General features: G+C 41.4%; 1 protein-coding gene across 1 annotated transcript; it reads left to right on the forward strand.

The window, feature by feature from the left end:
• The first annotated feature begins 744 nt into the window (after positions 1–744).
• cyp27a3 (cytochrome P450 family 27 subfamily A member 3) lies at positions 745–18,539 on the forward strand. Its single transcript, XM_015358605.2, has 9 exons — positions 745–1,430; positions 5,179–5,369; positions 9,330–9,529; positions 11,304–11,501; positions 12,133–12,296; positions 12,732–12,898; positions 15,093–15,174; positions 15,987–16,190; positions 17,552–18,539. Exons 1-9 carry the CDS (start codon positions 888–890, stop codon positions 17,666–17,668), a joined length of 1,866 nt encoding a protein of 621 aa, XP_015214091.2. The 5' UTR covers positions 745–887; the 3' UTR covers positions 17,669–18,539.
• The last annotated feature ends 2,179 nt before the right edge of the window (positions 18,540–20,718 follow it).

Genomic DNA, 20,718 nt, shown 5'->3' on the forward strand with positions numbered 1-20,718 from the left:
CACTTGCACACTTCCCCCGAATCCATAAAACCTGTAATGTGGGACCAAATCTTTAATGGCTAAGTTTTATCAGAAACCTTCAGAAAATCTAAATATACCGCATCATGTTTTGTGTGTGTCCATTACTTTTGCTTGTTCAAAGAATGCCTAACAACACACCTAGAACTGTAACAAAGTCCTCCCTTTTCTGAATGCTTGTGTTGACTGTTCCTTAAGCTATTATTTCCTTTTAGAGAATCCTCCAATTTGGCTATAGTACTACAATTGTTTCCATAGTCTTGCATATAATGGAAAACCCTTATTGGTCTGCAATTGTTGATGCTCACTACACGGACGGTTGTAAATCTGTTGGATCTACCCCTGTCTTGAGCAACCGCTGAAAGAATACTGTTGGTAATAGCTGATAAGGCCTTGGCCTTGGAGGAATGCGTGCAAAAGTCTTGTTTCCTTTCAAAAGAGAAGTCCGGGGAAGAGAAAGAAAAAACAAATAAAAAACCGTGAAGAATCACATGTACAGAGGATCCAAGAATATACCTTTGAGCGCATAACTTTAAGTCAAAATATGGCTCTTTTATAACAGATTTTCCAAGTTTTATTTAAGTAAAATACAAAATCTTATGCATTCTTACAGTCTCAACAAATCTGCAAAGTCGCGCCCTCCCCTAATCCCCCTCCCCTCTCATATTTGGCAGAGAGTCAAGTAAACGTCATCTAAGCTTAAAACGCGCCTTCCGATGATTAGGCATTAAAACAAAAATTGAGCGTTTTCCCGAGGAAAAAAAAAACAGAATGCAAGTACAGCTGAATCCGCGGATAAAGTAACATCATTATTCTCTAAACATAAAACTGACCGGCGGGGTTGGATATTTGCCTAGTATTGTAATGTAATGCACACTGAATGTTGCAATAAAGGGGGAAAAAAAACACTTTGTGCCTGCCCAGGGCTCTGCGCTAGCAACCTTCAGGTCATTCTGCAGAGCGACAGTCCTCACCGGGTTACTGGAGTTCAGCGCTCAGCTCCAGGTCGCAGTTACTCTCGCCGTCGCAGTCGAGCTGGGGCGGCTGCTGATGAACAGCGTCTTGTGAAGAACATCGAGAGTCTGCACTGCAGTTTTTTGTCTTGGTCTTTTGTCGTTGTCGTTGTTGCTGTTCTGGTTGTTCTCCGCACCTGGAGGTTGTGTTTCGTCGGTATGTTTTGCAAATCGCTTGTGCGGAGCGCGTATGCAGCCGGCAGACTGGAATCTAAGCCGGTTGTCCGCAAAATGAGCCCGTTGCTTCCCTACAGTGATGAGACCCGGAGACAGTCCTCGTCTTCTGTTTTGTCTGGCAACAAACCTAAAACTATGGATGAGCTCCATGGTCCAACCTTTCTAACTTCTCTTTACTGGCTTTTCGTTAAAGGATACTTTGACAAAACCCACGAAATGCAAGTATGTTGTTTTTCCTCTCTAAAGGCACGTTAACAACGTACTACGCAATTTCTTACCAGCTTGACAAACGTTTTAACGGATGATGTTTCTAGACACGTTTAGGTAATGACAGTTATTTCTCTAACCCTGAATAAAATAATTATTTAAAGCATAATTCGTGTTCCAATTACCGGGTTGATATAGATGAGAGTGAGACAGTGTACGGCAGTCAAAATGAAGCCCTAACACCGCTAGTGAGCGAACTATTTTATAGTTATTTATATTAATGTAATGCCAATCGACTACTGTTGCTGTTAGACATTCCCGAGATCTGCGGCATGTTTACCAAGGGCTCTACAGCAAATAGACGAAGAACGTATTTTTTTTGTCTTAACACGCATACAGTATTTAGTTCAACTATAAAAACGGGGCGTTGTTAAATTAAATATATATAATCCTATATATAATGGTATGGTAGAAAAAAATCTTGTATTTTTTCGACGTTTTTACATTAATATGAAAAGAGAACGCGTGGTGAATAATGCGTGTGTTTTTGCCATGATCAAGTCTGAACTGGGCAATAAGATTTAATTTCTTGAAATTGTTGTGGTGGGGTCTGTCAATTTCGCATAGACCAATAGTCAAAACAAGAAGTCGGGGCTCTTATTAGGTCATAATGTAGAGCAGGACTGTCAGACTCGGTTCCTGGAGGGACAAGTGTCTTCTGGTCCATGGTCCTACCTGAGAATTGTCATTAACAATTAACCTCATTATTTCATTGGTAAGACATTAAGTTCTTCTACAGGTAATCACTGAAAAAAGCACTTCAGTAAGAGTACAGTTACCTATAAAACACTTCCAAGTCTGGTTTAAAAAAATAAGAATTACAGTATGTTCTTAATGAAATAATTCAGCTATGAAACTGAGAGTTCAGGTGGAAAAAAAACCCTGGAAGCACCAGACCCTGCAGTAGCTGAGTTTGACCCACACTGATACAGAGGTATATTATAAGATAGCGGTGTTCCTGCTCTTTGGTAAAACCTTTGCCTGTGTGGATAAACCATCTCATCCTTATGGGATTATGATTAATCTTGATGCTGTGTGCCTCATGTGTGCATGTGGGCACATGTTCATTGGTTTCTATTAAGTCAGTAATGGCCAGCTCTGCTCCTTGAGAGCTGGCATTTACTTGTCTCTACTGAATTGAACAAACCATTTGCTCAAGTGGTCAAAATGAAATTGTCCTAGGTGTTCAGAAATAGATGATTTAGGGGAGATCTAGAAAATCCTGCTTGACCGTGGCTCATCGGGACCAGAGCTGGTCAGTCTTGATATACAAAAGTGAGTTTTGTTTTTTGTTAAGAAATTGGAATGATCCATTTACAAGTTAAACTGTAATGCTATGAATTAGTAATGGATTATTGTAAGACATGGGGTTACTTATGGTTGTGCTACTTTGATTCAAGGTAATTTTCTCATAAAAAGTCTACATTAGTTGTTTTGCATAGTTGTATGCAAAGGTTTGGGCACCCCTGGCCATTAAAATTTGCAGAAATATGTCAAGTGTAAGTTTGTTCACTGCAGAGGTTGAGTTAACTTCTTTTCACTTGGAAAATCAACAAAACGTTATTTGGCCAGAGGTGCCCAAACTTTTGCATACAATTGTAACTTTCCATATGTGGTAAAAACCTCAGAAAAAGCACTGAAAACAGTGTGAGTGTGGAACAAGCTACCCAGCCATGTTGTCAAAACCTTGGTTTCTTTCAAGAAATGTCTTGACAATATCCCTTAGATGAATTAGCTGTTAACTAGCAAACAGATCAGATGTGTTGAATAGCCTCCTCTCATTTGTAGCCTTACTTACAATGTAGTAAGGCTTTCTATTTATATGTGTATTGCTGTTTCAGTATTTGATATGTATTTGCATCAGTGGTTGTTGCAAATACATGATGTCTTAAGTGACTGACTTATAAGGCTGAGGGTGGGTGTTCAAATCTGGCTGTTGCCATGAGTTTTCTTTTAACAAATAAATATTTCTTTGAAAAACTAATATAACAAATATTATGGACACTACTGTATATTGACATTTTTTATATTTCTAAATATCACAACATGTTCAAAGCTAAGTCCTTTATTAATAACACCGAATAATTTCAAACTGCTACTGGTATTATGACTGACAATAAATATTATCGACACTATATTGAATTTGTTGGTCTTTCTAAATATCACGAAACATTCGAAGTTAAGCGATTACCATTTCCCATGAATACTTGCGCTCGTTATCACAATAAAAGAAACGCATACTTTTCCGAATTTAGTTATTATTTTGGAAGCGTTTTTACGTGCTCCTTCTGACCATATTGTTTATATACTTTGTGAGAAAAGCGATATTTTAACATTTTCTGCCAATACGCTCGCTATCGGAGTAAACAAAAACATCCTTTTACCATTTGATTAATAGGGAATGTAATATGGAATCGTGTTATCTAAAGAGCACGCCTGCCAGCGCGGTGACGTCACCGCCTGTCCCTCTGAACAGCTTGCCAAATAGGCAGTGAAAACATCTGTCTGTCTGTCCGTGGGGGGAATGGGGGCTGTCTTTCATTGGAAGGTACACTTATTCTACGCTGCGAATGTAGGAGGGGGAACAGTGCCCGTGTTTTTTTTTCACTGATAAACTCGTGTTAACAAAAACTACACTATGCTTCAGAGTTGTTAAACCGGTTTTTATTTATTTTTCACCAGCTGTGAAAGCTCGAGCGCCACAGTTCACACTCAACCTCATCACAGATCACAGATCAGTCCGTGTGCGAGATCTTGATCTTTGATCTGAGCTTTAATAGAGAGCTTATCTCTGTAAATGTATTAATACCGAGTGGTATTAAATGCAACTTTTTTGTATAGATGACACTTTTCTAAAATGTCTTTAAAAATAAAAACGATGACAATTGGCACGACTGTAGCTTTTTCACAATACCTCCTAGAGTTACGAAAACACTTCACTATGTCGTTTTTAAGCCCTTTTTCTGACCACGCTCGGATATTCTTCTGTCCATATCTCTGTGAATCTGTTTTTCTAAGAAAACATGTGAGTTGGGGTGGACTTGCCCTTATTCTACTTTGAAAATACCTGTGAAACCAGTTTCTTTACAATGCAGACACAGAGAGAGATGTGAAAACAACTTTTGCACATTAGTGTAGGGCTTTCGGGCTCACGTGAATGTGCGCCCTACAGTACAACCTGCGGTACCGCTGTGTACATACAGTACGAACATGTTGTGATATTTAGAAATATAAAAAATGACAATATAATGCCAATAATATATTCGTTTTTCAAAGAAATGTTTATTTGTTCAAAGAAAACTCATGGCGACAGCCAGATTTGAACACCTGACCTCAGTCTTATAAGTCAGTCACTTAAGCCATCACGTTTTCTGGCAACAGCTCAAGTGCTGTACTTGAGAGGTTAAGCTTTATTAGGTCTACCTGGTGGTTTTACAAGGTGATTCCGGATACTATTAACATAATCTATTTTGCATACGGTAGAGTGCGGTATGGCGCGAAACGACGCGTTGACGCGTTTTGATGCGATACACCCACCCCGTTGTACCGCAGCGTACCCTCGTTTTCAATGGCTGCATCTGTAGGTTCTGATGCATCTGTCTTGATAGAAATAAGCTGTCTCAGAAGGACAGGCAGGTCACTCCACCCAGAACACATCTATCTCTCCGCAGGTTTATTAACCAGCAGCTCGTTTTTGCATTAGGTTGAGCACAAGAAGATCTACGGCCCTCTGTGGAAGTCCAAGTATGGCCCCCTGGTGGTGGTGAACGTGGCAGAGGCCGAACTGATCGAGCAGGTGCTGAGGCAGGAAGGGAAGTACCCCATCAGGACGGACATGCCCCACTGGAGGGGCTACAGAGTGCTGCGCCAGCAAGCCTATGGGCCGCTCACTGAGTGAGTGTTAGTGAGGGACACTAAGAGAGACACGACACGTGAGCTTCCTGTGCACAAAATCTGTTCCGGTGACCTGGGGGTTACAACTGCTTCCCCGCAGCTCCTGGGTCCTGGGTTTCAGTTCTGGGCTGTGTGGATGGAGCATTTTTTACCAGTTTTCACCAGGGGTTCCAGTTTGGCTACTCTATATTGTCCCTTTCCAGGCCTTCCAGGGTGGGATTTGAGAGGATTTCCTACTCCGGGATTTCCTAATCCTGTCTCTTTCACGTGGTCGTGAACCTGCAGAGTGTCTTGGCAGGATTAATGGGCTTGAACAATCACCTTAATTCCGAACAGACATTTGCCTTGCCTTGAGAGAGGCAGGAATATGAAAATGATATTTTTTAGCTGTTTGTATGTTGTATATTGTTAGGAGGATAGATAAACAATACCTTCCAAATGTATAAATACAACTGGTGAAACTGACACAAAGAAACATCATAAACAGAGCTGTGGCTCCGGTAGTTTGTGTTGCTGGAAAAAAAATGTTATGATGTAGTTTTATGTTGTTATATAATTTTAGTTGCAACGAGCAGCGAAAAGTCATATTTGTAATTGGATTCGAGAAAACATGAGGGTCACATTTATTCACACTCTTAAAAATAAAACCCAACAAAAATCAAATTAATAATGAAGCATGTAATAATTACAAGAATAATAATTTGGTTCCTTGAAATTACAACAGAAGCCACTTCAATTATATAGAAGCCTCCAAATGTTTTCTGTTTCTCTGGGGTATATAAGGAAGGACACACAAAAGACTTTTTAGTACCACCTCTCATCGTGGTTAAGATCAGAGAGTTCTCTGCGGGCTGCAGGCCAATGATCAGTGTCAAATCAATGGGCTAGCTATAAAAGAATCCACTGAATGATGAAGCTACCGCTTTCCACTATAACTTTCCTGTAACAGATCCTGCTTAGATGGCAGCGTAGAAAGGGAATCTGCACATTAAACCAGCCCTACAATGGGAGATTAAATAGCAGAGGGCACAGTCTTGATGTTAAACTTCCTTCCTTGCCCTGTGGTTGCCCCTAAACATGCACGTTTAACTCGGAAATCACGTCAGAAATGAGTAGCAGTGGAAATACCTCACCTGGTTGATCAATCCTGTTTATACCAGCCTGCTCTCACCCGTCTTCTTTCTTACTGGTGGGCTGGCATGGCAACTACCTTCCTAATTAAGATCATTCTTGACTTTGCTTTGTCCCCCCTCCCCAATGGAGTGGTTTTAAACCTTTTAAAAAATTCCCCCAAAGAATCTCACCCTGACCCTGATGAAATTTAAGGCTGTCTGTATAGTGTTAAACATGCAGTTTATAAAAAAATACCTGTGCATCTTTACATCACAAACCATGAGGCAAGAGGTTCAGGAGTCAGCCATAAATCCAAAGGCAACAGTCTGAGATCTCCAGCTAACACCGGCTGGGTTGCAGGAAGCCACCTCTTCAGAAAAACTAAACAAAATCCAAATACGAAAGTGGAACCATGTCTTGTGGTCAGATGGAAAGGACATCGACCTTTCATGACACGCTCAATAGCGTTGTGTTTGGCGTAGGAAACATGAAGCTTGTGTTGAAGAACCACTGACACCGCTATGATGATGCCAGGGCTGATTTGGAAACTATTTTTATTTCCCTTTATCTTCTGGTACACTTGTCTCATCTCCTTGTTATAGTATTCCTGTAACTTTTGATTTTGCCATTCTGTCTTCCTTTGTCTGCATAACCTCTTGGTTAATGTGCGTTTACTGGAGAACTCGGCCGTGCTGGTTCTCGTAGGTCTTTGTAGCATTTTCTTCCTTGCTTCATTTCTTTCTGCGATCGCCACCCTACACTCATCATCAAACCAGGCCTCTCTCCTGTTGACTACTTGACACCCCACTACCTCCTCAGATGCGTGCAGAACCGTTCTCTTAATTACACCCCATTCCTCTTTGATACTAGAGTTTTGTATCTTTTGTCGCTCTTCATTAAGATGACCTTTCACCCTTTTCTGATATTCTTCAAAAAGTGGTCCGAATCGATGTTGGCCCCACGATAGCTTCGGACGTCCAGTATGTCAGATCCGTGCCCCGTCTTGATCAGCACTTGGTCAATCTGGTTCTATGTAGCTCCATCGACCGCCATGTCGCCTTGTGGATGCACTTATGTGGGAACCATGTGCTGCTTATGGTCATTCCTTTGCTCATTGCAAACCTGATGAGCCTAAATCCATTATCATTGGTCTCCTCATGCAAGCTCTCTTTCCCTATGGTGAGTCTATACACTGGCTCCCTCCCGGCTTTGGCGTTCATATCTCCAAGGATGATCTTAACATCATGACGTGGAGCTTCGTCACATGCTGCCTCGAGGTCATTATAGAAGCTCTCCTTCTCTTCGTCTTCAGCTTCTCTTGTAGGGGCATGCATGCATATCAGTGTTACATTAAACATCCTGGTCTTGAGATGTAAAGTGCAGAGGCGTTCATTCCTGGCTCTGTAGGCAATAACTGCAGTCTTACTACTCTTTCGGGACCGCAAAGCCAATACCAAGCATATGGGTCTTACTACTGCTATAGAAAAAGCGTATAGTCTTTGCATTGCATTGTATCAGTACCTCTCCATCCAATCTCCTGTAGTGATGCTATTCCTACGTTATACTTGTCCAGCTCATTTACTCAGCTCCTAAGCGCCCCCGCTCTATATGGACTTGAGAACATTCCAGGTTGCCATCCAAAGATCATATCCTTTTCCTTGCTTTAGTCGATTCCTAGGATCTGGTTGGTTTCCGAGGCTTGGATTTCGGTTTCGTAACTGTTACTTTTTACTGGATGGGGTAGTTAGCCCCACGCTAAAGTGCGATGGAGGGGCTGCCTCCTTAAAGCGTTTGCACAAGCTTGTTTTCTGTTAGGGTTGTCTCCCTTAGCCTTCGGGGATCCCTCTTCTATCCACAAAGCAGTGGATCCCTGTTGGTCCGCTGGCCCTTATTCCGTATATTCGGGCCAGCCCACTGTTATGGTGGGCTCCCCCATCCGCCACACGGGGGACGCGCTCTCTAGGAGTTACAGGGTCCCCAGAGAGCCAGGGTTGGATTGGGGTCAAGATAATCTCCAGGGACAGGAGTAAATGGTTAGTAAAGTAATGCCCTACAATAACCTTTCCCCTGGTCATAATATTGTGTATGTGGGGGGTCTAATATGTGTAGAGATTGTTTTCCATGAACAGGTCCTGGAGTCTTTTGTAAGATAAGCATGGACTCCAGGATCTCGCAGCACACTACAGAAGGTGTATTGTCAGTATAATCCCTGCCAGAGGAGGATTTACAAAAACTACAAGGGTGTGAAAAAATATAACCCTGGTGGTTTCTGGATTAAAAATTATTTGTGACAAATATGACTTTGCTCTGAGCAATGCTACGTATATCTTTTTAAGCAATTCACAATCTAATCTGTAAATCTTAGTGTGTTGGTTTTTTCCTGTGTTATTGGGGGTATGTATAGATCTGGAGGGCATCCTCGGGAAGTTCAAGGTACAAAGTGTCATCCAAACCCACCTGGGAGTCATGTTTGAGAAAATAGAGTAAGGTACCTCCCCCAGCTGCACAGAGCTGCTTTTTACCCCTTACATTCCAACAGCTGGCATGTTGCTTCATGCTCACCTTTGCAGACGTGATATGCAAGCTTAGTAAGTATGGTAAAGGAGGAACATCTTGTTCTGATAGAAGGGAGTGATAATAATTGGTGTTGTTACAGGCCCCAGGCATTGCCATTATTTGGCAGATCAGTTCATCCCGCTGCACCATTATAATCGATATGAAACATGAATTGGGCATCCCTCCCCCCCCCCCATCATGGTTAAGTGGGTTAGAAAGTGCATTTTCAGCTCAGGAAGCCAAGATCCATTGTTCTTGCAAACATGCTGACAAACGGACAATTTGTTTCAGAATGGGGGCAGAGTGGCAGCGGATCAGGAGCATTTTGAACCCCAGGATGCTGAAGCCAAAGCACGTGTCGTCGTACTCCACAGCCATCAACCAGGTGGTGACCGACTTCGTCCACAGAGTCCGCTGGCTCAGGGAGAGCGCCGGCGGGGGGGCTGTGGTGCACGACGTGGCAGGCGAACTCTACAAATTCGCATTTGAAGGTATAAAGCTGGTGGGCTCCTGCGTGACCTGACAACCTCAGGAGGCTAATTCGCTTTATCTTGTGCTGTTGTTGTAAGTCTTACATTTTCAGTGCCTAGTTTTGTGATAGTGACTACTGAAGGTCTACTAGGGAAGAGTTTATCCAGTGACCTTCATTGCACAGTGAAGAATGATTGCTGTGTTTTATCATTTTATTTCCGACCTTTCCTCTTATTTTGATAGGGCATTGAGTAACTTATCAGTGCAGGCGTAGCTAATATGGCAAAAATACTTAACGACAGAAAACCCCAATGCCAGCCTGCGCCAAAGCAACAGGAATAAAACAATGAGGAAGCATAGAAGACATGACCTGCTGCTTTGAAACAGACCTATTTCTGGATAAAGACTTTAGTAGAGCACAGGTCTACTGAGATTCAGCTATAGCTCTTCAATATTTTGCAGAATTGGACTATACTGTACTATAGTTCTAATTAAAAGCAATTAACCCCCAATTTCTGTAACTTATTAGACCCTATAACTGTCTGTTATAGCTACATATAAATCATAGAGATGTGGATGACTTTAATCTACAAATAGTGGTGAATTAATATATTCTGCAAATGGAAAAGCTGGAGAAGTCAGGCATCTTGGCACAGTGCTGAGGAGCTGAGGAAAGTACAAGTCATGATCATTTCCATAAACGTTAAAGGGAAAATGTAATAGAGCCAAAGAGGCACTTACAGTAACACAATGAATACTAGTGGAATTTAATTGGACTGCTTATGTGTCCTGTTTTTTTTCTCTTCTACATGTTAATCAGCATTTGGCCTTGTGGAAATAGAGCAATAAGTAAAGGCTTGATGGATTAGATAAATTGCCCTTTACTTATCAATCGATCTTTGTCCTTGACATTTTGTAGGTCATATCAAAGTGTGTTGCTCTGTGTAAAGACATAATGCAAAGCTGTAAACTAATAATCTGAAGGTGCTGGGGTTCTTGTGTCAATACTCAGACACGCCCTGTGATTACTGAATTCCAGACGCTTTCCAAGAAATAGAATCACTGGGAAGTGTTTTCAAGACACAGAACCTTATGGTTTGTATGGGGAATGGCTAGATACCTAAAGACCTGTGTCACCTGATGGTCTTTGGTGAGGGAAGTCCTCTGGAGGTGTAGTGGCAATTTGTCAAAGGTCTCAGCCCCATCGCAAGTCCTCAATCAGGGAAGCCCCCAAATGTCGCTGTAGTTCAGTAAGGAGCAATGGGTCGAAATTCATATTAGCCTATGCTAGAGACTGATAAACAGCTGCAGGGAACATCTATACCAAGTTGATTTCAAATAAAGGAATTCGTTTAGAGTGTTAATATCTGTGTAACATTATTGTATTTGAGGTCTTATTTGTCCCATCTAATGATTTGTGTTTGCCTCTGAGTGCACTAGCCATTCTCAGTGTGAGTGAGAGGAGGGATGCATGGATTCTAGGAATCACTCCAGCTGTACAGCATGTAGGCTGTAAATATTAGTGTTGTGTCTTGCGTGTTTTTAGAGTAATAAATTATTGTATTTTAAGCTTTGTCCTACTTATTTTCCAACCACCATCAAAGATTGCCTTATTGCCTTGCTTGGGTATTTTATTTAGCATTTCTGATTTGTTTGTATGTACAACTAGCTGTAGAACTGACAAGTATTTCTTCATGATTCAGCCTCTATTAACCCTTTACGCTCCCCTGTGAAGAGCTGTGTGTTTGCACTGGAGACCCGGTATCTCCCCATGACCACTCTGCTGTTTTACAGGAATCTGCTCGGTGCTGTTCGAAATCCGCATGGGCTGCCTGAATGAGCAAATCCCGCAGGAAACCCAGAAGTTCATTGACTCCGTGGGGGAGATGTTCCGATTGTCCCCAATCTTGGTGCTTTTCCCCCAGTCCCTCTGGCCTTATCTGCCCTTCTGGAAGCACTTTGTGGCTGTCTGGGACCATCTCTTCAAAGTCGGTGTGTTTATTAGTTAATGAAAAATAGCTTCTTTCTCCATTGTTGTGACCTCTAGCTTTCTTTCCATGAGTCTAATTCCCAGGGAGAATAAAGGCACAGCAGTTATCTGAAAATAGATTGAGGAAAATGTACTTTGGGGGTGATTCAGGGTTGTTTCCACAATGGGTGTGACCTTTCTTTATAAACCAAATAGTATCTGCCTTAAAATATAAAGGTGCCTGTGTTTTATCTTTTGTGAAGTTTCATTCTGTGAAATATAGACTCATCAATAAGATTAGAATGAGATGAAGTTGAAATGAAAGTAAGATGTGTTCGTGCAGTAAAATTGCTTTCAGTTTTCAGTTTCGCTCTGCCAACACAAAGCACAAACCTAAAAAAAAAAAACATATGAGTAAATACATAAAAATTTTTGAGCCAGTCTGTTTAAACTGACTGCTACCTGCAGGAGATACAGCACAAGAGTGAGTGTGCGTGGGCATTGTGAGTCGTCACCTGTGTGTTCAAATGAAAGCAAATTTGAAAGCTCAGGAACAGGAGGGGTCAGCAGCCTTCTCCATGGAGGCAATGATGATGATGATGATTGCATGAGGAGGACCCCCGATATGTCCTTCCCGCTTCTTTCTGACTGCAGCCCAGCAGCTGATTGACAGGAAGGTGGTGGAGATCCGGGAGAAGGCAGCGAAGGGTGAGACTGTGGAGGGCGAGTATCTGACACACCTGCTGGCCAGCGAGAAAATGACGGTGACTGAAATTCTGGGCAGCATTACAGAACTGCTGCTCGCTGGCGTGGACACGGTAAGTGTCTTTCAGGGCACAATACAGGACAGCAGCACAACACCCAGCGGACGTAGGTTTCAAAACAGCTGTTTGAGTGACTATCTAGGAACTTATGAAACATTCAAACCAAAATGCCTTTATGCTCTGTCCTACTCATGTGGACGTTGAAGAAATGAGTCTTCATTCTTTTGAGAGGTTGCATTCTGAAGAATGGAGAGTTTGGAGCACATGTCATTGTTGGTTCACATCATTGTAGCCATTCTCTCAGGTTTTTCTTTCCACTGGGTCCGTTTCAACATGTTTATCAGCATTGAAAAGAGAACTAATACCTGAGAGTACAAAGTTAAATATGTTTGACATTTGCAAGAAAACACAAGGACCATGATTGCATTCTAATGCATGATCCATTCCAGACTGCTGTGTCTTTAAAGCTGGAATGTTCTTTATCCACAGACATCCAACACCATCTCCTGGGCTCTGTACCACCTGGCACGAGAGCCAGACACTCAGGAGAAGCTGCACCAGGAGGTGGACAGTGTCTGCCCAGGAGATAAAATACCCACGAGCGAAGACTTCGCAAAGATGCCATGGCTGAAGGCAACAGTGAAGGAAACACTTCGGTATGCACCCACAATGATCAAAACCAATAGAAACAGAAGCGCCCCCAGCTGTGGATCTTATCCAGCTGTTTCGGGGCTGAGTGCAGCACGTCCAGACACTGTGCTGGCCTGCTATATTCATGGGCCGCAGCCATCCCTTGGAAGTGAACAGTTCTTTTGTGTCGCATTGCTGATGCGGCAGAGCTATCCAATTTCCGCATCAAGCTGAAATGCTGTCGCTGAAATTCTTTTCATTTTGATCCAACCTGGTGTAATAACAGATGTCGTTATTTGCAGATGCTTTTGTCCAGTGTAACATTTGTACATATATAAAGTGTAAATATCAGCGCCCATGTATAAAGCTGGACATTGTGTGGAAGCAACGTGAGGTAAACACTTTGCTCAGGTGTATGACAGCACAGCTTCGCCCAGGACACCCAGTACATTACCTGCAACCCAGCGCCCTAACCACCCGCTCTTGCTCCTTCACTTCAGTTACTCCAGTTGTTTCTGAGTTTCCTTAGCCTGTGGGGTCATGAAAATTAGCACCGCTGCCTGGCAGCTCTGTTCTCTGTTTGATCTTGGCTTGATCTGTGTTCATGTGTTCTGTCAAAGAGGGAAGCTTGATTAGCTGCTGTAAAGTGTCCGTCTGAAAGGGGTGTTTGCTCAGTATAACTGGTCCTGAGTGTCATTATAGAGAAACAGAGCCAAATGGCCTCCTCTCGCCTTTCTGATGTTCTGCTTTTCTTTGTATGTTTCTGGGAGTTATCTCTAAACATGTTATCTGTTCTCTCTGGATTTCTCTTAATCTTTCTTGTTCATGACCTAATGACATTTATTTGTATTTACTTTATTTGTACACACATTTTCTTCTTGGAAAACAACAGCAGTTTGGACAGTTAACAGTCAAGAGCAATGTATAGCTTCTCCTCAAAACTGTACAAGCGATCTTTTGCAAGTATGAGAACGTGCTACTTTAAACTGCTTTGGCCTCCACCAAAAGCCTGACACCTAATGTAATCATATTTATTTGCAGTTGGAAGGCTTTTTCACCCCCAAAAGGATTTTTAAAGCTTTACATACATCAGGGGACCCACTTTATCCACCAAGAAAAAGGCTGCCCCACCTGGGTGACACATGGCAGCCATTTTACACCCCAGTTGAGGCCAGACCAAGTTGACCGGAAGTGCTCCACAGAACAATTTAACAGGGGATTTTAGACCAGATTATACAAGCCTGGAGTAGAATGTAAACAGAAAACCAGGGTTAACACTCCTATTCTCTTAAAAAAATGTTATAGGGTCGTAGAAGGCCAAGTAGTCAGGACAGCGTCACTGTACTGCGGCTTTTTCCTGGACGTTCTAGGCCAGAGGGAAGAGCACCGCCTACTGCTCCAGGCCCACTCAAAACCCGGGTTTCCTGTAGCTCCCCCATCCCTCCACTGACTAGACCCAACCTTCCTGATCCTCTGGGGTGGCTGGAGATCAAGAGGGTTGAATTATATTGCAGCTTTGTCCATATTTGTTTTTCTCAAGAAATTTGGAGGCCTCTGGTGGCACTCTACAATAATCTTTAAACGTCCTCTCTGAGGCCTCCCCAACCCAGCCCTGCTTAGCTTCTGAAATCAGGCTCCAGAGTGGTAATTCTGCTGCCAGTGTTGCAATTGTTATTGTGGATAGAGACATCATAGTGTAATTATATACGAAAATGCTCTTTAATCCTTTAATAATAATTGTTGGTTACTGTGTATTGCTCTGCTAATCATTATTGATTACATTAATGAGTATATTGAGATTGTGACTGACAGGGAATGGAGCTCAACATATAAAGACTGATTGATAAAATCCAATTACATTCTTAAACTATAATGTAGAAGTTAACTGCAGGCAAAGAGATGAAAGTAAAGCAATCATACCAAAGGGAGATGGTACTGAGATAATTAAATTGTGTCTTTAAATGGGTAAATGTCTTTGGGACCTGTAAGGATTAAGTATTTTCTACTGCAAGGATAGTAATGGAATAGGAAATGATTTCTCAAAAATAAGTATATTTTGGAATTGTTATGTATTGAATTGAAATCAAACTCATATTAATTACAGAAATTAAGACAAAATATGTATATAGTTTTGTTTCTGCTTAGTTTTGTGACATGTCTGTTACAGTTCATCTCAGACAGCAAGTGATTTTAACATTCAGCTCTCATTTTATTCCACAGATTGTACCCAGTTGTACCTGGTAACGCCCGGGTTGTGGTTGAAGATGAAATTATGGTTGGTGATTGTATTTTCCCCAAAAAGGTAAATTGTGAAATTTCATATGACTTCTGTTAGTTTGTGAAATGAATAAACGTTATGATAATTTATGCCAATTACAAGACGTCTGTTTAAAACAACATCACAGTAGTCTTTTTCCCGCATGTTTAAAACAGTTTAAATTTCTTTGCCATTGTCCAGCATAAACAGACGAGCAGGGCACTCTACTCAGATTGCTTTAGTAAAATCCCCAGCTGTGCCAGTGGGTACAATTATATTTTGCCCTGTAACAAGTCCATCCATACATTTTCTACCTGGTTTATGGAATCCAGGGTCATGGAGGAGCTGGAGTCTATCCTGGCAAGCAGCGGGCAAAAGGCAGGATACACCCTGGACACCCGGGCCAATTTTCCCAGTAGCCCATTAACCTACCATTATTACAGTGGTTCTGCAGCTGCCTTTTAAGGCCTGAAAATAACCACTTTAAATAAATAAATCTTTATTCCAAACTGTAGATCAGCATTTCCTGTCTTAGGTCCTGTTGCCCATTATCATTTCCTTTGGGAAAAACCAGGCGTAGTTGTCACCATGCTGAATTGGGTTTAGATATAGTGTAGTTTTGTCTTTGGACGGTGGGAAGAAACTGGAGCACCTGGAGGAAACGCACACAAACGCAGGGAGAACACGCAAACTCCACACAGACAGACCCCGTGAACCGAACCCAGGGCCCCAGCACTGAGGGGCAGCACTGCTGACGACGTCTCCACCATGCCAGCCACTTTGCAGAAAGTGCTGAATCATATTTATTAGTGCTGCGGGATACCTCATTTCTAAGAGGTCGCCTCTTGATGTTTCAGACGCTTTTTCACCTCTGCCACTACGCTGTGTCCTACGACGGAAACCACTTCCCCCAGCCCCACGCCTTCCTGCCCCAGCGCTGGCTGAGAGGAGACGAGAGGCTGAAGCAGCACCCGTTCAGCTCCGTGCCCTTCGGCTTCGGGATCAGGGCCTGCCTGGGCAAGAGGCTGGCGGAGCTGGAGATGTACTGCATACTGTCTAGGGTAAGGGAGTGGTTTTCCTCAGAGAACAAAAGTGAGGGGTGTGCAGCCCATTGGAGAAAACCTCGGGCTTCTACAATTATTGCTTTTGTTGTTAATTTCCTGTAGTTCTGCAAAACCCTTATCGACGCCTTCTAATGACGAAACATGTTGAAGGAGTATTTGGTGGAACTCTGGCCTGGCTGGGGGAACAGCAGCCCCCCAGTGAGGACAAGACTGACAGAACCCCCCCCCCCCCTCGTAGTGAGGAATAAGCCAGGGAGCTGCTGCAAGGGTGAAGATGGTGGAGGGAGGGGAGGTGGAAAGAAGTACAAAGGGGGGTGGAAGTGGGAAAGTTTAAAAATCTGGCCTCCTCCCAAAATTCAGTTTAAAACACTGTTAATGGAAGAGACCCAAAACTGTGGAAACTGGCATTCAATTCCTGGAAAGTGGTATAGAATACATTGAACACAGGCTTAGTTTTCCAGAAGTGCAAATAAAAGAAACCTTTGTGTGTGCTTTTTCATTATACTCTCTATTAATGGCTAACTGAAGATATCCAATTTCTTGACTTCTTGTCTTCATTTTCTTTGGTGTAAATATGTAAAATAACACGTCAGATTTTAATCCCCTTGTCCAGTTGCATCTTTAGAGCTTATCCACTGCGGATTAGTTTGACCTTGCTGGGCTATTATAAAATGTTGCTGTATGAAATGTGGAACGACATTCCATCCTAAATCTGTTACAGGAGATTGATTTGTTGCCAGAAAGGGTATGGTTCATTAGAAGAACAAGATACAAAAAGATGGACTTTCAACTTTGAACTGTTTACAGCAGCGATATGACCTTTTCTGTGGGCAGCTGTAAATGATTCACCCTGAAGGCTGTCTGAGACTTTACTTTATTACAGTGGTTCTGCAGCTGCCTTTTAAGGCCTGAAAATAACCACTTTAAATAAATCTCAGATTTATTCCAGACCGTAGATCAGCATTTCCTGTCTTAGGTCCTGTTGCCCATTATCATTTCCTTTGGGAAAAACAAGGCGTAGTTGTCACTGTGCTGAATTGGGTTTAGATATACTGTAGCTTTTAAATGTAGAATCTCCACACTGTTTAAGATAACAACTTGCACACTAGGAGAAAGAACAAACCTCAGGAAACGCCACACGCTACAGTGTCGATAGGTTTTTATTATATATCATAATGGTGATGAAAAGATAAAATAAAAATGACAAAATCAATGTAGGAAAAGTAACTTCCAGTGATCGGCAAGTTACTCACAACACTGGAGGTGTAACCATGTTTAATTGTGTAGTATTTGCTAAGTGTATATATCTGTAGGGCTTGCCCTTTAAAAATGGGTCTAATGTGTTTTTCCTGTTGCAGCTGATGAAGCACTTTGAGGTGCGTCCTGATCCTTCCGGAGCCACAGTCAAAGCCAAAACCAGGACCCTTCTAGTGCCTGCGTCCCCCATGAACCTGCAGTTTCTGGACAGGAAATAGAGACAAGCCCTAGAGGCAAAAAGACAAAAACAACTACAGGTCTCACGGTCAAATCGACAGAGTTAAAACATGACAACCAAAAGGGGCGATTTACAGCAACATATTCTGTAGCACAGTGTCTTCAAAAAGGAGTTGCGAGGTTAAGAAAGAGAGAATTCAACACTAGAGCCAGTTCTGTTTTTATGTTGAAGGAGTGCTATTGCACACTGGAGGCTCAGGCCAAGTACCTTCAGTTGGCTCAGTTCTGCTCTGTTGCATCAAAACATCCTGAGTCCTTACTGCTGTTTGTGCGCAGGAACAGAGTGTAGCTGCAGACATCCTTTCAGCTTCATTCTTTTAAGTTTTCCACAAGCAGACGTATTTCAAACAAACCACGGTAACATTAGGAAACAAAACAATCTACAATAGGTGCCTTATATGTATCATTCCATATCATTCTATTACTTATTTAATGTTATTTTTTAGTGAGCCATTTAAGTCTTCTGTTAGAATTCCTTACTGCACTTTCTCCTGCATGCTTGTTTGGCTAAGGGACCACTGTTCTCATCTTGAGTCGGTTCAACACAAAATGGAATTGGAATATGCAGTTATTAAAGATAATGCTGCCATTCATATTAAAATATTCAAAAAAGACGAAGGGTTGGTAGAGCAAACACAGGGTGTCAATTTTCTAAAATAACGTACAGCAATTAAAGTTGAAATTTTAGGTAGTACCCCTTTAGATACCCTTTACCCTGTTTTCTCTAGAGCTCACTGATTTACATGTATTCAGTAGTAAACGCTCCTAGACTTCTGGTTGGGAAGTACTATTGTAACATGTGACAACATTACAAATGAGTGATAAACGCAGTAAAATGTTGATAATGTTTAATTTTGTGTTGTTGCAACTGATTACTACATTAGGAGTGGCCAGCCCCGGTTCTGGAAAACCACGGGCCTTCTAAACAAGTCTGATATCTCTCCCTGAAATCCAGGATTGAACAATTTCATTTTGTACCACTTTATTATATTTGCTCAGATAAGTAGCATAGAGAACATTTGAAATGTGCATATCGACACGTCATTACTCTAAAGGACCACAGCTGGCCAGTCCTGGCTTTTTTTACAAAGTGATTTGGTGAGGATGACCCCGTGAAATTTCTGATGGATTGTGCCGGGTACCCCTGCCCTTAACCCTAGACATGTGTAGACAGTGCCACCTAGCGGGATCTTTTCATCACTGCCTTGCACAAAACACCCACACAAACATTTATCACGGCTAATTTTCACATCTTGATTTACACTGCGATACTTAAAACAATAATTGATTATTCATACTTATGATAAAACGGTGGTACACTTTAAATTGTATCCACCCATTATATCAGTGAAAAGTCACGCTAACTGGAAGCGCATCGCTCAAGGTTTAACTACAGCCCGGACGGGACGAAATACTTCGATGGAAATGTGCGGACTGGGAATTTAATTTGGAAAAGACGCCGTATAGAACCGTGAAGTGTGAACGGGAAGGCTCCTCTTTTCTCAAAAGAACAGTCTTCTGTCTGTGTGTGTGATGGTGTGTTAAGTTATTCTAGCCTCTGGTACTGTGGCAGACTGCAGCCCAAGCTCGAGGAGTAGTACTTGAGTATTGATGAGGAACACCCCCCCTATTGAAAGGTGTTTGTCGATTGTTTAATCACAGTGAGTCGACTGCTACGGACCTTGCGGATTAAGCACGGAGCTGCGTGCTAAATTGCATACCAGCTATACAGTACTAATCTGAGGGTTTATCTAGATTAGTTTATGCTTCACTGGTTCTGGATGTACCACCTGCAACTATTAGGAAAATTGACTCCAAACTTTTCAAATTTATCTGGAGGAATAAACCCCATTATTTTAAAAGAGAAATTATTTGTCGTCCACAGGCAGAAGTGGGCTTAAATGCTTTAGACTTTAGGACATCTAATGCTATTTTTAAGATTAAATGGATACAAAACTATTTTTAAAATAAGCAAAGTATATGGCATATAATCCCCAATCTGATATTTCAAGAAGTAGGGGTCTAGAGTTTTTACTAAAGTGTAACTTTGACATTGGAAAAATCCCCTTGAAACTTGCCAGTTTTCATAAACAAGTACTTCTGACGTGGTCACTTGTGTATAAACATAACTTTTCCCCACATAGATTTACTATCTGGAACAACAAATATATAAAAATTAGAAATAAAAGCTTATTTTTTTAAAACTGGGTCAAGAATGGAATAATTTGGATTAAACAATTAATCAAGACTGATGGTGAAATAAATAGTTACACCGAGTTTGTTAATAGATACAATATTTCTATAACTTTGGATCAGTATTTTACTGCAATTAAAGCGATTTCTGGGGAAATATTAACTCTTTTAAGGAGTTGTAATAGTAGTCCTTTAGAAACATTGGAAGAATTTACAGCTCATATTAGACTACAAGGAAAGGATATTGTGAGTTGTGGATGTAATAACCTATTTTTGAGATCCCTGTTAAAAAATGATAATTTACTTGCGACTACAATATATTGGAATTCCACATTGATTGGAGAAAAATTTTGATGATGCCCAATAAATATTGTATAACCAATAAAATTAAGGAGGTTTCATACAAAATAATTAATCGAATTTACCCAGTTAAAACTCTTACCTTACGATTTAAAATTAATATAGATGGCAAATGTGTTTTTTGTGACAATAGCCCTGAAACTATTCAGCATTTGTTTTGGTTATGTCCCAGGGTAAAAATGTTCTGGACTAAGTTGCAGAATTATATTAAAAAAGAGACCAATACTGATATTTGTTTTGTTGAAAAAGATATTATGTTAAGTTTCAGCCTCAGTGAAAACAATATACAAATTTCGTTTGTAATAAATTTAATTATTATACTGGCACGTTATCACATACATAAAATGGTCTGGGAGTTACCCTGTGTTTGAGTATTTTAAAATGGAAGTAAAGGGGTATTTGCAGACTATTTCGAAATGCAAAAATATGAAAGCGGTGCGGAGATTATTTTTATTTAATTTGTTTAATCTTTTTTCAT

The sequence above is a fragment of the Lepisosteus oculatus genome, chromosome 12, assembly GCF_040954835.1.
Source record: "Lepisosteus oculatus isolate fLepOcu1 chromosome 12, fLepOcu1.hap2, whole genome shotgun sequence".
Lineage (NCBI taxonomy): Eukaryota > Metazoa > Chordata > Actinopteri > Semionotiformes > Lepisosteidae > Lepisosteus > Lepisosteus oculatus.